This window comes from Rhinolophus sinicus, chromosome 11 (assembly GCF_057876585.1).
Source record: "Rhinolophus sinicus isolate RSI-liver-muscle chromosome 11, RSI-T2T, whole genome shotgun sequence".
Taxonomy (NCBI): Eukaryota; Metazoa; Chordata; class Mammalia; order Chiroptera; family Rhinolophidae; genus Rhinolophus; species Rhinolophus sinicus.
The window spans coordinates 22,281,459-22,297,669 of NC_142511.1; the positions used below are offsets into that span (position 1 = coordinate 22,281,459).

At 45.6% G+C, this 16,211-nt stretch overlaps 1 protein-coding gene across 3 annotated transcripts in view; it reads right to left on the bottom strand.

Moving 5' to 3' along the window:
• Window positions 1-16,211, bottom strand: part of SRGAP2 (SLIT-ROBO Rho GTPase activating protein 2) — a 233,196-nt gene that overhangs the window by 46,158 nt on the left and 170,827 nt on the right. For 2 of the 3 annotated variants that reach the window (XM_019752456.3, XM_019752460.3), the window contains exons 8-10: window positions 11,841-12,065; window positions 8,061-8,162; window positions 6,846-7,043 (exon numbers count right to left, since the gene is read on the bottom strand). In XM_019752456.3, the coding sequence (XP_019608015.3) occupies window positions 6,846-7,043; window positions 8,061-8,162; window positions 11,841-12,065 (525 nt within the window). The remainder of the gene's footprint in view (window positions 1-6,845; window positions 7,044-8,060; window positions 8,163-11,840; window positions 12,066-16,211) is intronic. The other variant, XM_019752457.3, reaches the window with a different exon arrangement.

Below are 16,211 nucleotides of genomic sequence, written 5' to 3' on the forward strand. Positions count from 1 at the left end.
AAATTGCAATAGTTCTTTCTTTTAATGTATTAAGCAAAAAGTATCATTACACATCAAGGCTTTGATTTTATGGCTATTCCCACTTAGGATGAAGACAGAAAAAAAAGGTGAAAAATGTGAGTTACTTTTACTCTGTACCTTTCTGTATAGTGTGATCTTTTAACCAAGAGTGGGTGTTTCTTTTCTCTCTCTCCCTCTCTCATGTGAAAACAAAGACAAAACCCTGCTTTCTCTGGGGGGCCCTCTCTGGCCCTCCCATGCTCACCCAGATGCAAATCTCCATGACAGCACACGCACACAGCCCTGTCACGGACGGTTTATTACTCATGTCTTTCCCTCCGGATGCCGCCTCCCCATGGTCCAAGACCGTGGTATTCATTCTTCTCAGCATCCCTGATGCTCAGCACTGTGTCCAGCACACAGCAGACACTCAATAAACGCTTGAAGAATGAGTAAAGAAATGAACAGTCTCACTCTCCTCTGGAGAGAACCGTCAGCAGCAGTCACAAACCAAGCCTCCGAGTGTGCCCCTACTCTCTAAATTAAGTATAAAACAAACAAAAAACAAGCCCTACACCAAATTATTTCTGTTGCTTTGCTCACGACCTGTTCCCTCTGCTCCTTTGTGCTTCTGCATGGGAACATCTGCATGAAAACAGGCTCCTTTGTCACCTTCTCCTTTCCATCTGCTCCAGCTGCCAGCTCACCTGCTGTCAATCTTCCCTGGGTGATACCCTAATCCCCACCAATGCATAATTGTGAGGTTTGGAGCAGCATTTCAGGGCCCAGAGGTGAGAAACCTGCAGGGAATCATCCTGAATCCCTCAAAGGCCCCTCTTTGGAGGTTATCCCAGGAGACACTAAAGGTTTCCTAATGAGGAAGAATTCACCAAGAAATTGTAACCCTTAAAACATGACCAGACTGCTCAGAAAACAGCCAAAATTCTGAAAGGTGATGGATGCAAATTCCTTCCTCTCTCTCATGTTTCTACTTGTAATTCCGGAAATCATTTTTTCATTCATGCTCACAGTTCACGAGTTAACTCTGGCTATCACTCGGTGAACCATTAAAATAAATAACAATCTGATAAAGAGGTATGATGGATTACCTTTTCAGGTTCCATTAAATCCTGAAGGATTAAAACTGTGTCAAGCTATGATCTGAATCCCTAAGACAGGGAACAATGGTCCAAGTTTTCCATCTCGGTAAATCGGGTTTGCGAAGGTAAGAGCTCCCTCAAGTTCACAAGCATGTTCTTGATCACTTCCGAGTCCTGCCCATAGTCAGCACTCATCTTTATGAGACAGAAGCTGGAGAGAGAACCTTGCCTCAACTGGTGGAGTTGCTGCTGACCAGACACAGAGAAAAGAACCGAGACAGCTGAAGGCAAGGGAGGAACAGGTGGCTTTTCAATGATGTCTGGAGACCAGGAAAAGAACTATTTATGTGTAATCTCAAAATCTCTTCTTTGGGCAATAAGGTCACTTTCCTTATTTAAACCATGTTCCAGTATTAGGTAATTAATTTTCTTTCATTCCACTCCCTGCATCCTGCTCCCCTCAACAAACATCCAACAGTAAAGCGATGACCTGGAGTATTCCTCAAATGGAGGAGAAAAGAAAGGCCAGTGTTCTGTTCTAGATCAGCAGAGTAAAATCAAATTCCTAAAGATGGTCTAACCAGTACCACGCCCTTCCTCCCCACCAATGTGACACTCAGTATGATCAAAACTGAGAATTCCTTCAAAAAGTAGAAAGGGAGGCAAAGAATCTATTGGGTGGTTTTGGAGTTTTGCCATCGCGAACCTTTTATTTAGTTTTTATGATCTCAATTTATTTCCTAATAAATTCCTAATTGGTTATTAACTGTCAGCAATGAGTTTTATTTATTGAAAAATTTTCTTTCTGAGCTCTCCCTCCCTGACATTTTGATTACAGTAAAACGAAAAAGTCTGACTTGGAATATTTCAGTCCTACCACTTACTAACTGTCCTAACCTTGGGCAAATCACTTAACCCCCAGTCTTAGTTTCCCCATCTGAAAACTGGGATAATTATCTTTTTCACAAAGTTGTTGACGATGAAATAGGGTAAGAAGCATCGCTGTGATTATTAGCACAGGGCCCAGCAACTAGCGGAAGGCAAATGCTCCTTATACCGGAACCTCCTGCTCAGTTAACCAAAACAATCCTTCCTTCAACTTGTTTGCTTTGCGCTAATACATAAGAAAGCTGAATCAAAGCAGGTTTCTGGTATTTAAAAAGAAAAGAAAAAAAGGAGGCACAAGAATGCTTTTCAAATTTAATTTTAAAATACCGTTTCCCTTTAAATACACTTTTACCACGGAGGTATAAAACTCCTGGACCTTGCTTATGCCTTGGATTTAATCTGTATGAAGCCAGAGCCATAAGTATCCACTGTTGCAAGGGGGTGGGGGGTGGGGGGAGTGAACTATGCCCAGACCATTCCATGCACAGAGATACACAGATGTCACTATAGTGGCTGTTTCCCCACCATCCAGGCAGGCAGAGTGATATTTTCCCTCCTCCTGTGAATTTTTGAAGCAGGAAACAGTTGTCATACAGAATACATAATAAAGCAAACCTTTAAATGGGAACACATCTCCCCCCTTTAAATGATGAGGCAGGGGCTCTCATTCATTTGTATCTGCTTTTTACCGAGTGACTACAGGAGAATGTACACATTTACCGAGTGACTACAGGAGAATTTACACATTTACTGAGTGACTACAGGAGAATACCAAAACAAAAAAGATCCTGGACCTGGGCGGCCGAAAGGCTCAGTTGGTTAGAGCGCGAGCTCTGAACAACAGGGTTGCCAGTTTGATTCCCACATGGGCTGGTGAGCTGCGCCCTCCACAACTAGATTGAAGATAACTGCTGCTGAGCTTCCAGAGGGGCGGCCGGATGGCTCAGTTGGTTAGAGTGTGAGCTCTCAACAAGGTTGCCGGTTCAATTCCCGCATGGGATGGTGGGCGGTGCCCCTGCAACTAGAGATTGAAAACGGCGACTGGACTTGGAGCTGAGCTGCGCCCTCCACTAGATTGAAGGACAACTACTTGGAACTGATGGGCCCTGGAGAAACACACTGTTCCTCAATATTCCCCAATGAAATAAAAAATAAAAAAAGATCTCGGACCATCAGGTCCAAGTCTAGTGGTCTAGAGCACCAAGGCTCCGTCGCCTCTCCTAACTATTACCTCACCCAAACGTGTCCCCAAGAATTCAAGCTCTCTAGTTGTGTTTACTTTATCAGCTGCAATCCTTAACCCCTGCCCCACTCCACCCCCCATACAAGATCCCTATACTTCAACCCCCATACAAGGAAGTACTTCAGAGAAACGCCAGTCTTACAAGGCTTTGACATGAGCAAGAATTGGTAAATAAGTGATGGTACGTCCATCCACATAGTAGAATTCTACAGAACCATTAGGTCTTTTTGGGCTAATATAAAAATAATATCCAAAGTAAATTAAGTAAAAAAAAGTGAAGAACAGCATGAATGGTACACTTGTATGTATGTTTCATTACATTGCTAATGTAATTCTATTGTAGGCTGTGCACAGGACATCTCTGCAAGCACACAGAGGAAACTGGTTTCAATCATTTGGCAGAGGGAAGGGAAGGTGGGGGTCAGGGATAAATAGAAGCTTGACTTTTTTCTGCATGCTCATTCAAAATCTTTGCATCTTAAAAAAAGCGATTTTTTAACCATCACAGTAGAAAAAGGCAATGGGTAAAAAGCAGACATTGCTGGATTGTGTGTTATAGAAGATGAGCGGTACAAAGCCAAGCTCAGGAGACGCCTGTCCATTTAGGGCAGAGAAGAGGAGAAAGCTGCTGAGCTGTCTGCGTCTTTCCTTCACCTGAGCTTCTTCAGCAGGGTGGAGAGAAAAGGACTGTGACCCGACTGTGACCAGGCGACCAGAGCTCCAGCTTCAGCTCTTGATGAATTCCTTGGACACGCTACCTACCCTTCCTGGGTGTTTTTTATGTTACCGTTCTTTCACATTTGAAGGTTTGTTTAGATGATATTGAAAAATCACTTCAAGCTTTAAAATTCCATGATTGTTTTCCTGGGACCCCTACAAATAACTGACCTTTATAGGTCATGCTTCAAATATCCAACTGAAGTCATCTGGGCAGATCAATCTGATGACAACCTAGCAACTCTCTGGGTCGCTAGGCACTCTACCTAGTAGTCAAAGCCACGACAAGGGACCTCTTCCCAACTTTCCAAAAGAGTTTCCAGGATGTGCTACTCTGTTCTGAAGGGCACAGGGAAACACATGGCAATATTTGTGGGAGCAACAAACTAAAAAAAGCCCACGTGCAGTTGTGTAGGCTTTGTATGGTTTGGCAAGCACAGGCAGCCATCGTGTTTAACCTGCACACCACCTTTTCATGAATGTCCATTTCACCACCACTCCAAAACCCTTTTATCATGGAAGGAATTATCTGACACAGTCCAAGCATCAGTCATGAAAATGAACTCTCTTATAAATCTGTTACGAAACAAGCCCAGACAAAAAATATTCCTGTTAGCCAAGGAAATCTGCACACAGTTTTGATAAGTAGCTCTGTGGCCACAAAAGACAGAAAATGAGTTAGAGGACATCAGTGCAGACAGAGTTGAAAGGGTGGGCAGGATGTGAGAGGTCACCAGTTTGAATATGGTTACTCCCGTCGTTATTGAAGGTCGACTCTGAATACGAATGTTATAGATTCATTTAAAGCCCAAAAGAAATTCTGACAGTCTTAAATACAGACTTTTAAGTCCAAAATTTCTTATTTAATAAAAAAAATGGAAATCTGTAGTATAATAAGATTGGGTAATTTAAGTACTGTTATCTAAGCGGTACAGACAGACCAGCCAAACAATCCTATTATTAAAAGCCTCTAGAGTGTTCAACAGCCTCCTGAGATAACGAAGCTGGGGGCAGCAACACAGCCTCATTACAGTCAAGAAGTTCTCTTAATGTGTAACCCACGTTTTTGCATGTTTTTATACTTTTGCACATGCTGCTTTTTCCTCAAGGATTACCATGCTCCTTGACTCACCGCCTCGTTTATTCATCCTTCAACATTAAGCACAAAAATCACTCTGCGTGTGATGTTTCTCCAACTCCATTCATGAACGTGTGCATGTATGAATTTAAAAAGTTTTATCTACATTTTTTTAATTACAAAAATCAATCTGTGATAACTGTTTAGAAATGTATGAAGTGAAAGTGGAAGTTCTCCGTTCATATGCCTGATCTCATCATTCTCATCTTCATTTTATATTCTCTGCACTCTCCGTTTACAGCACATAGTAGATTCTCAATAAACGATCAATGAATAATTTAATAATGATTAATAAATTAATTAATAATGGTGATGGTGATAACACATTTTCAGCACTTATTCGATCACTAACTACAAAACCAGGCAATGTGCTAAATATTTTGCAAAAATTAACGAATGAGCCAAAACGTCATTCTATTATTTCTTTGTATAGATTTTAGTATTTTACTCATAAATATATTTAAAGAGTATTATAATTAAGTGGCTTAAAAAATATTGTTTGGTAAATGAAAATAGATTATGAAACAATATGTACAACAGGATCCCATTTTTTTGTTAAGAAAAATATAAATGTATGCTCAGATACGTGTCTGTGTATGCATAGAAAAAAGACTGGAGGGGAATGCAGATGATTTTTATTTTCTTCTCTTTGCTTCTAAATTTTAAATAAGCATGTTTTATTTGTATAACAAGAAAAAAATTATTTTAAAAGAATACTACTGTTAAATTACTCCCTTTCAACAGTCTTCTTCAGGATTAAAAAAACAACGCTGTACAATTCTGAGCTTTACTAAGTAAAAACAAAAAAACAGATATATTTTTTTTTAAATGATAGCACCTCACTAGTATTCTTAGTGGAAGAAGGGCAGTGTTCAAAGAATTAAATAAATCGTTCTAGTTTGAGGAAAAATTCAATTTACTACATGCAGACTGCGTTTCTAGACTGAAAAACAAGTTAATTTCTCTCATTCAGAATCAGTATGCATATTCACTGGCTATATTTCATCTCACATCTGCAAACTTAATTTCTCCTTTCTTGGTCATCAGAAGATTAGGAAATAAATTTTGGTCCAGGCAATAAATCCTACTTGGCAAAGCTCAAAATAACTTAATTATAAAAAAGCAGCATCAAAAACCATCTAGCAGCCTTCCAAAGGGCTGCTAACACTACTTTAAACAATAAATTAATAAAATAATTGAGTCCATCTGTCTAAAAAGAGACTAGGAAATACAGGAACAACAAAATACAATGTTTTGGAATTCTTCGCAAACCAACAGTGTTGCACATTACCCGTCCCTTTGAATTTTAGCAATAATTACGTAAAATAATCATCAACAAAAATCATAAAATAACCACCTAAAAGAGACTACAATCTTGAAAAACAAGACACGTGTCAGCCAAAACATTTGGAGGCAGTTCCCAAGAACCAAGACAGAAGTCTCCCTTTCATGACCCCCGATGTCTGAAAATGAAACTTTCAAATAAAAGCCTATTAGGTGGTTAAAAAACCCTTAAAACAGAGAATCTTCTTGGTAGTGTACTTGGGAACATAATCTCTTGGGGGCCCCGTTAGACACATCTGGCTTGTAGATGTTTGTGCCTGTCAGTATAGGGATGGCCCTGATTACGCCCAGATCCAAATCTAGGACATTCAAAGACTGCCCTTCAGAGACGCTGGACCAGGACTCCAGTTCTAAATCTCCCTGGTGTGCCTGCAGTGCCTAAAGACGAGCTCTAAAGGCCACCGAGTTCCCTCACCGTGAAATAGAACTGCTCTGTCTCTTGCTGGTTGGCTCTCCTCTTGGCGATGCTGGGCTTGCTCATGAAGGTTTCTGAGACCGTGGACTTGACGGACTCCATCGAGTTGCTGTACTGGAAGCAGTCAGACACGTCAAAATCCTCCACAGTCACAATGTCCTGGATGGTCTGCAGAGTGGCCTCCATTGTCTTCTTGACCTGCCACGACAAGGGCCAACACAAGGCATGAGGGGCAGGCTGCAAAACAGCAGGTGATGGAGACACTTGGAGAAGAGAGGATGGGTTGAGGCCAGAAGGAGGGTACTGTCAGAGGGTGCAGCTCTGCCTCCCATCGGACGGTGCTAAGTGAGTAACAAACGTCATATGGACTCTGTTACAGGGAGCTACGCTCGCCAGCGAGGACATAACCACCCTCCTCGTGCTACATACTGGACCCAGCTCTTTTATTTAATGTTTACTTTAATATTAGCTCTTGGCTATAGCGCTAAGGGAGAGAGAGAATGAAATAAATCTAAACCAATGCCACCATATGTGAGCTAGTTAAAATGTGTGCCAGGCATAGTCCTGCCACGCCCGAGCTTGTGTTTCGTGAACAAATCAATGAACTTACTTCCCCATTTGCAAATTAAGTGACCTATCCCGTCCTTCCTGATCTTCTGGAAAAGTAAGACTTACTGAGATGCCAGTTTAAGAAGTTAAGTGAGCTCAAAAGAAAGGAGTCCTGATAATCAACTGTACAGCCCTTTTGAACTGGTTGTTAAAAGCGAATGTTCCTGTTAGCCAAGGAAATTTGGGCCCAGGAGAAAAGCCACCCTTTTCTAAGAGGACAGAGATGTTTGAAGTGTCAAAGTCAAAAGCCTCTGTTTGTTTGAAAATACTGGAAAAAGCCAGGCAAGAGGGGGTGGTTTCAGAGACACAATATTGTTCACTCAGCTGCCAAGTGACATTTTGATTAAATGTGTAGAGGGGAAAAAGAAAGCATTTTGCAAAAGCTCAAAATAGAGCTCAACCTTTGGCAACACAAGAGCAACTTCCTGGAGTTCAAGGGCAGGATGTAGCAGGGGGGAAAATCCAAGCCTACATTTGGCGAGGAAATGTTTGCAGCAGCCCGGACATTCTCTGCATGCTCCTTCCACTGCTCCCAGATGGGCGGCAGCAAGAGGTTTGACAGGGAAACTCAGGGGTGGCTCTTAGTCTCCCGAGCAGGAAACTCACCTCTTCGTTCTCAATTTTCAAGGTGGACAAGCGAGACTGCAGTTGCTGGCATCTCTGTACCAGCTCACTCTGGACAGGCTGCTGGGCACAGAGCTGGGAAGCCTGCCAAAAGCAAGAAATACCAGGTCAGGAAGAGGACACCATTCTGTTGGTGGTTCCAGAGTCCCATTACTGCTCATAAAATGACACGTATTCAAGCTGTAAGGCTCACAGTTTCTATGTTAAAACAAAATCTAAAGCCAAAGTGTGTGGACCTCTTTCAGGACCAAGTAGCACAAGAAAAGACTGACGAGTGAGACCGGTTTGGAAAGACCAGGTCTCTCTTTTTGAACCTATGTCCAGCTGGTGCTTGGCAGAGGCAGGTCTACACACGGTCTGCGGCTCCATGAAAGCCGGAGTTAGGCCAGAGAAGAGTGCCTTGGGAAGCCCCCGCTCCACACACACAATGCTTTGGCACAGAGAGGATTTCCTGCTAGAGGTCTAAGTGGCTACCTCTCTGGCCCCTCCTCCATCCCCCTTACTACACCAGAGCGAAAGCAGGAGAAGTGGGTCAGGAGGCTAACTTGCCGCTGTTGGCAGCCAGCATGTGTTTATAAATCTGGGCCATGAATGAGAGCTCTGACTCAATTAGAGAAAGTGTGAAGCGAGGAACAAATCCACAGGCTATGTTAGATAGAGGGCCCCAGAGGGCATGGAATCTGGTGGAACTTGGCATTTTCAAACAGCCATCCTGTTAGCCCAGGTCTTCACCAGATCTGTGTGGGAGAGAAGACCACTCTTCCCCCAAGGGTCACTGTCAGGAAGCTTTCCCCTGTCTGAAGGGATGGATGGTCGAACTGTGCTCTTCTGCTGGTGGCACGACTGTGGTATGGGCATGAGGTCACCCACAGTCCCCAGGATGACAGATGAGGAACAGAAGGCTGGCAGGTTGGGCGGAAGGACCCACACGGAAGCAGCTCCTGTCACCTTGTCGCCATGTGTCCCTTAGCCTCTCATCTGCAGAGAGACATCTGGATCGAACTGGCCTCTTTCTTCCCCAGCAATGAGTGGGCACATCCACATGCCTACAAACCATTCTCATGCTTGAAAAGACAAACCCTCTCTTCAAATGGAGGGGGCTGAGACTTGACCTTTTCCTCCACTGGCTTTTAAGCTCCCAACTAACTTGACCTCCTCCCCCGGCTGAGAGGCTGGCCTGAGCCAGCTCAGATCTGAAGAGAGCTGACTTCACTCTGGCTCTGGGATAAGCAGACACAATGGAGAAAGCTCAGTGGCCAGGATGGGTAAGTGCCAAGAGTGAAACTCTCTGGCTGTCTGATGTCACTGGTCAAGCATCCAGAGCCCCACCAGCCTCTGGGGGCACCAAGAGTAGAGCCAAGCACCTCCTCCCGGTACTTCTCAGAGCGCCTGGCATCAACTCAGTGCTGAGTGCTTCGGGACACCAGTCAGGGCAGGGCCTTGGCCAAATTCAGGGCTTTTGGTCAAAGTGCCACCTGAACTTCGGCTCTAGTTCAAAGACTTCCAGGCAACTCCCTCATGTTGTTTCTACAATCTACAGACAACTCATATTGATGCAGCTAGACTGGCTGCAGGGACCAAGAGAGACGTGCCCTCTCCTCTCCTTTTACTTTCCATTCATATAAAAGCTAGACTGGAATGTGGAACCTTTGCAAGATCTAGGACTGGCCCTGGCCCCTGCCTGGCTCAGCCACTCAGCCTGGCTCATATCACATAAAGGGACGGCCTGTGTAGAAGAGTACGCTATTGACGTTTAAAGTAGCCCAGACCTAGTGGGGAGGAACATGCCACCTCCACGCCTGCTCCTTTAAGCAGCAGCAGGGCTGCTGACGCACGGTTTGGCACGGGCCCTCTACCGGGGTGCAAGGTAATGCGTTCCAGCTGTGCTCTGGAATATGGAAGTGAGGCTCTGACAGGGCGAGGAGGGAGGCTGAGCACCCAGCATTGGATTCCCCCTTTATGGAGACAAGCTGTTTGGCTCGGAAGGCAACTCAGTCAACACCAGAAAACGTATCACTCCACTCAGCTGGTCCTCAAGTTCTACTGATTCTTGGGAAGAAATCCCAGTGGCAGCTGGAGGAGGGCCTTGGAAAGCAAGTTTGACCAGAAGCCAAGGCAGGTGAGGACTGGGGCTTCCTAGGGTTTGGTGACATCCCTTCCCCCACTCTAACTGCACATGCTGCCATCTCACTTCCTCATCTGTTCAGACGCTGACATTTCCTAAATCATAGCAGTGGAAACAAACTATAAACACTTTGGTTTTCCCCAAAAAGGAGAGGAAAGAAATCATCTCCACATTTTTGCATTTAAGACAGAAATGTCGCACTGTCCACAGTGGCCTACTGATGACAGCAAATCCTCTGGTTACACTGCAACCGCTGTCGTTCTGGGGCAGGGCTCTTAAAGAGGGTGTGGACGTTAATTCTGATAGTAGCACCGATCCTTGTGGAGAGGACAGTGTTGGTTTTCGGTCACCCAGCATCCAGCCCTCCTGCTGCTTACTTTGGCCTGCCTGAGTAACCAGGCAGGGGAACCTCCTAGCCACAGTTCAGGCCATGTGACTTGGATGGGGCTTTCCTCAAGTCTGGGATGGAGCGTGTGACCTATGCGTGAGCCGCCAGCTGCCTGCAGATACCGAGCCACATTGACTGACTCAGCGATGAGCAGGTCACCCAATCAGAACCAAGGAGATACAGTGCGACTTTTGTGGGAGCTTTAAAGAGGGAAGCAGATACCCTTCCTGCTAGATTTCAACCTAGAAGGAGACAAGGCTGGAAAATAGTCATCTTGCCCCCAAGGGATAAGAGCCTATCTGAGAATAGTGCCAACGCACGGCAGCAAGAGAAAAACTGAGTCTCGATCAAATTCCCACTCCTCAATCCAACCACACCTGGAGGTTCCATCCTGAGCTTTTCTATTACATAAGCCTATACATCCTCCCGATTTAAGCAGTAGGTTAAATGGCGGCTCCTGCCCACAGGGATAAGGTTCTCTCTGATGTATGCACAACCACCAGAAACGGAACCGGAGAGTCACAGGAACGGAAAGCAAGGAGCATCTCTTTCCTTTCACTTTAGTTTATTCAGGCCCTTCTTGTTTTAGTCACTGAAGGTGCGAAGTCCAAAACAGGGGCCCCCGTTCATGCTCTCTTGCCTGGGCAACCAGCACAGGCTTCTGCATGACAGTGTAGCTCCGGTCCTCTCTGCAGGTGCTCATTCATTTTGGTTCACGACCCAAGCAAAACTACACCTTCTATTGCCCAGGAGAGTGAGAGCCTTCTACACCCAGGAGACCGAGATCCTTCAGAACTCTGCCAAACCACAAAAGATCACCTCATTACCCTGCTTAGCCCTTCCTCCCCAGCGACAGCCTTTCGTGTCTGCTTCCATCTCAGCTCTCACTTCTTCCAGTCTCACCACTTGGACCCCTCCTTCCCTTTCACCATACCTAACTGTTAGTAGTTTTTAGAACACACCTGCTGTTTTTCACCTCCTTTGATCCTGGTGGTCCCTTTGGGTGCCCCTCCCTGTGTACATTTCTAACTCTCTCTCAACTCACCCGACTGCAAGCGCCCCAAGGGCTCTAATCCCAATGTCTGCGGCCAAGCCTAGTGGGCAGCAGACACTCAGTAGCTGTTTACTGAACGAGTGGAATGTGCCTCACCCACCTGACAAGAAGCCCCAGGCCTCGTTCTCCCCAGAGTAACGTGGCCTCAGTGTAGTGAAGCTCCTTGGGGAGTGTGTGGGGGGAAGAGGGCCTCACCATGTCCCCCATGTGGGGCTGGAACTCAAACTTCATAGGTGGGCAGAAGACATTGTTGTACATCTCCATGAGGCGCTGCTTGTCACTGGTGGCGTCCAGGTTTTCTACCGCATTCTCGATGGCGTCCAGACCCTCGTGCTTTGACTGCTCCAGATTCAACTCAGCAGACAGGAAGGTGCGTAGTGCCCGGTTCAGGCTGGCGTGGTAGCCTAAGTCACAGCACTGCTGTGGGAAGCAGACAGCACATGAGCAAACCCTGGACAGCCCCGAGGCGTGGCAGAAAGGGAGGGTGACCCCCAGGGCAGGCCTGACCATGTCAGTGCATCGGTGCAGTGGGAAGAAGGCTGATATTCTGACTTCCAAGAGCTGGGTGAGATTTCTCAGTTCTCGACTCCCAGTTCAAAGGTTACATACAACTTAGTGGGCTGTGAGGACTCATTAGAACAAAATACAATGATTTAATCACGCAATATTAGGTAAACATGAAAAGAGTGGAGAGTTAAAGGGAAACCTCTTATATTTTTGGGTTTCTCTGGGGATACCATTATAACAAAATTCAACCAAAATACTGCCCTTCCTTAGGGGTTACTGTGGTTAAGTCACTGCCTACCAACCAAGCCAGGCCATTTCTACACTCAGGGTTTGGAAACCGGAAGCACTACAAGAGCAGTTAACACAACAAACTCAGAACTCTAGGTGGGAGAAGAGACTGGAGGGCTGACTGTCTCAGGCATCACCCCCACCAACTCCTACTATTCTAGAACAGGCCTGAGCTGCAGACTAGGATTTCTGCACTAAAGCTCCTGGCCTACAGAAATATTTATCAGACCCAAAATTTCTCAACATAAATCTTAATGGGAAAATTCATGTAAAGGATTCTGATTTTTCTAAAGTAAAATGAAGAAAGAAAAAAGGTATGGAAGAGGCAATAGTGTAAAAAAAGCACTGGATGGGAAGCCAGCAGCCTTAGAAAAGCCACTTCCCATCCATGAACCTGTTTCCTCGACTGTAAAATGAACAGATTTGGTCAGGGCAGTAGTTTTCAAGCTGTGAAGCAGAGGTTATGGTTCTGTACCAGAACCTTCCTAGGCTGCCCTTGAGAAGGGGGTGAAAATGCAGCCCAACTAGGGAGGCTCGGAGCCTCCCATCCCAGCTTCAACCAAACCAGCTCTGCTCTTTTTAAATATTTAATATATTGGGGTTTTATGTACGGTCTGGTTTAAAGAAAGAATTCTTCTGTTAGAGAAAGTCTGACAATGCTTGGATGAGATATAATCCCTACGGCCCTCTTCACTTCAGCAGTGACATTCTGTAACTGTACGACTATCTTCCCCATCCCTCCCAAAGGACCCAGAGATCCCCATTCCCTTGGCCATCCATCATCCCCGCTATCATTTCAGCAGCTTTGAGATCCAGAACCTGAGGAGACACACCAGAGAAGAACCCATGGATAGAATAAGAACATCTGCTGATTGCCATTTCATTCCATAAGCAGGCATCAAATTCACTCTTCCCCAGGCCTTTCCCCTTCATCACGATCACACTGGGAACAGCCACTGTTGGAGAAGAAAAGGCATGTGATGTGCGCCCTCCTCCCAGCATCTGACAAGGCGCTCAGTAACAGAGTGCCTTGCGGGCTGGGCTCTGGGTTCAGTGCCAACAGTCTCTGGCAGGTGCCTGGCTGCAGCGGAAGAACAGCAGTTACAGCTTAACTAGAGGCGGAGGATGGAAAGACATAAATTCAGTTGGGAGGAAGAGCAAATGGGAGCTAGACAAAAGAGGCTGATTGGGGAGCTGCACGTGCAGGGGCCCTTCCTCCTCTGGGAGACGCTGCTGGTCTAACTAGGCTGCCCTTGAACCCACGCCTTCCCGACTCGCTCTGTTTTGACTCTGATGATGAACTCTACGCCTGTAAGTGTAATGAACAGAAGTGACACTACCCACAGGGCTGAGTGTGTGTGTGTGTGTGTGGTTTTTAGTACAAAAGAGAATTTAGGGGGAGGGAGGGTGCCCCCCATCAACGTTTACATACTTTTGGTGACTCCCCTTTTCTCTCCTCCAACCTAATTCACACCCTTATCACCTTGCATCAGTGCTGCGTTTGTCACTGCCCTAAAATACAGCTGTTATTATGCCACTCCCTTGCCGAGGAACCTGTAACAGCTCTCTTTTTTTCCCTAAATTAAAGTCCACTTTCCTCAGTTTGGAAAATTTTTAAATGCTTGTATATTTACTGAGTGTGCTTACTCTATGCCAGACAGTGTGCTAAGTGCTTTATGTACATTCTCGATTTTAATCCTCATAATAACCCCAATGAGATGGGTATTAATATTATGGTAATTTTCCAGACGAGAAAGCGGAGGCTCAGTGAAGCAAAATAAATTGAGTAAGGAAGGTTAACAGCCAGAACAAATTGTAGTCTCTTCAGTCTGACCACCTAATATCATCTCCCTTTAGTTTATTTTTCAGACCCTTCTGCTCTAATCCAATGACATACTCTTTGGTAAGGGTAGAGTATTGGAAAACCATAGGCCTCAAATCAGCTGTGTGAGTATGGGCAAGCTACTTAACCTCTCTGAGCCTCAAACAGGTTTGTACGTTGCTGTGAAGCCAATGACAGGCAAGTATGAGTCTGGCACCGTGCAGACACGTAAACACCAATCATCAATATCCCTAAAGCCACTACCTCTGCTCTTCAGCTCTCAGCATTTTCTCTTCCTGAAATGTTTCCCACTCCTCTCACCTGTTGGTATTGGACCCAATCTTCAAGATCGAAATCAAATTCCCAGCCTCTGAGAAGGAGACCAGCCCTGCAACCCTGGCACATATTAACCTTGGCCTCTACTCAGAACCACACTCATCGGCAGCCCTCACATGACACAGAATACACTCCCTCATGCTGTGACTTGCCATTTTGTATCACCCCCCCCCCCCCCCATGCCACCAGAAGTCAAGCTTCAAAGAGGGCTTGGCAGGTGTCTTACTCTATTTTTGAATCTCTCACCATTAGGCCTTGCTCATGGTAGGCATTTAATAAACATCAGTAGATTGAATGAAGCCAGGAGTGCAGATTCCAGGCTCTGAGGAAATAACCTTCTTAGGCTGAATGCTGATCTAAGTCAAGTGAGCGGATGTAGTACTGAAGCCTTTGTATTGCTCACTCTGTACGGCTACGGAAGGCAGGGAGCTTTCTTGGGCCGGTCCACTGCCTCTATTAAATAACTGTTCTAGCGCTTCTCTGTGCCAGTGAGTGGTGTCTGACTCACAACGTGCCTTCTGGCTTCTCTATGCCTCCAACCAACCAAGGAGATTCAGAATAGGTTTTTCAGAGCCTTAGCTATCCACACATCTGCAAGCGAATAGCTGGAAACTGAGGCTTTAGCAAAGAATCAATTTCTGGCAAGGTTAGGTAAATGAGATTTGAATATTTCATCCCTACTCCCAGCAGAATCCCAGTGAATCGAGGCAGCACCTCATTTTGCTCACGATGGGGACAAAGTATGCTTTCCACGGCGTCTGATGAGTTCTCTGGCCACACCGGGCTCCCTTGGCCATTCCTGGGTTATATAAATGTTTGATGAAAACTCCCAGGGGAAATAAAATTTTTATAAGAATTTAATGATAGCCCATCCAGATGTGTGATGACGAACTGACAGCTCATTAACCCTTTACCAGCTGATTCACCCCGAGACTCTAGAGAAGGCCTAGAAAAGAAACATGGTGTTTCATAACACCCACTTCAAGTTCACACAGATGAGAAAAGTGACTGCCCTTTTATAAAATTTCCTATTGAGAAAGTTAAGTCCTCTCGTGTGTGACTTGGGCACACATGGTGTCAGAGTCTCCACCATGGACGGAGCCTACACAACGCCCCAGCTGTGCATGAGCACAGTGCCCTGCCCTTCACTCATCCTCTGCTCCTGGGCTGAGAGCCACAGGAGAACGGGGGAGGGGCAGCACATGCCAACGAGCCTCCAGTTCTTAGAAGCCAGCGAGTCAGCTCAGAATGTCTTTCTGGCCTGAACTCAGGTTTTCCTGGTGTGTGTCAGAGGCCTCACGTGGATGCCTACAGTCCGAGTTTAAATCTTACACTATATTATTAAAAGAAGGCAAAGGCTAGTCCTCGTACACGGCATCAACAAAAATCACTTCTCTTCTCGTCCTCAGTGCCTTCAGCACACACTGAGCTTCAACCTGCTAAGCAGGGGGCATCACACAGATGGCATAGACTGGCACAAGATTCATCCCATGTCTTAAAGCAACTTCTGGATCCGGTCAAGATCAGAGTGCCAAGGTACCCAGGCTTACCACTCACTCCTACGCTGCTGGTTTATTGCCAAAGCATCCTTTGGGCCATTTTTATTGCATAGA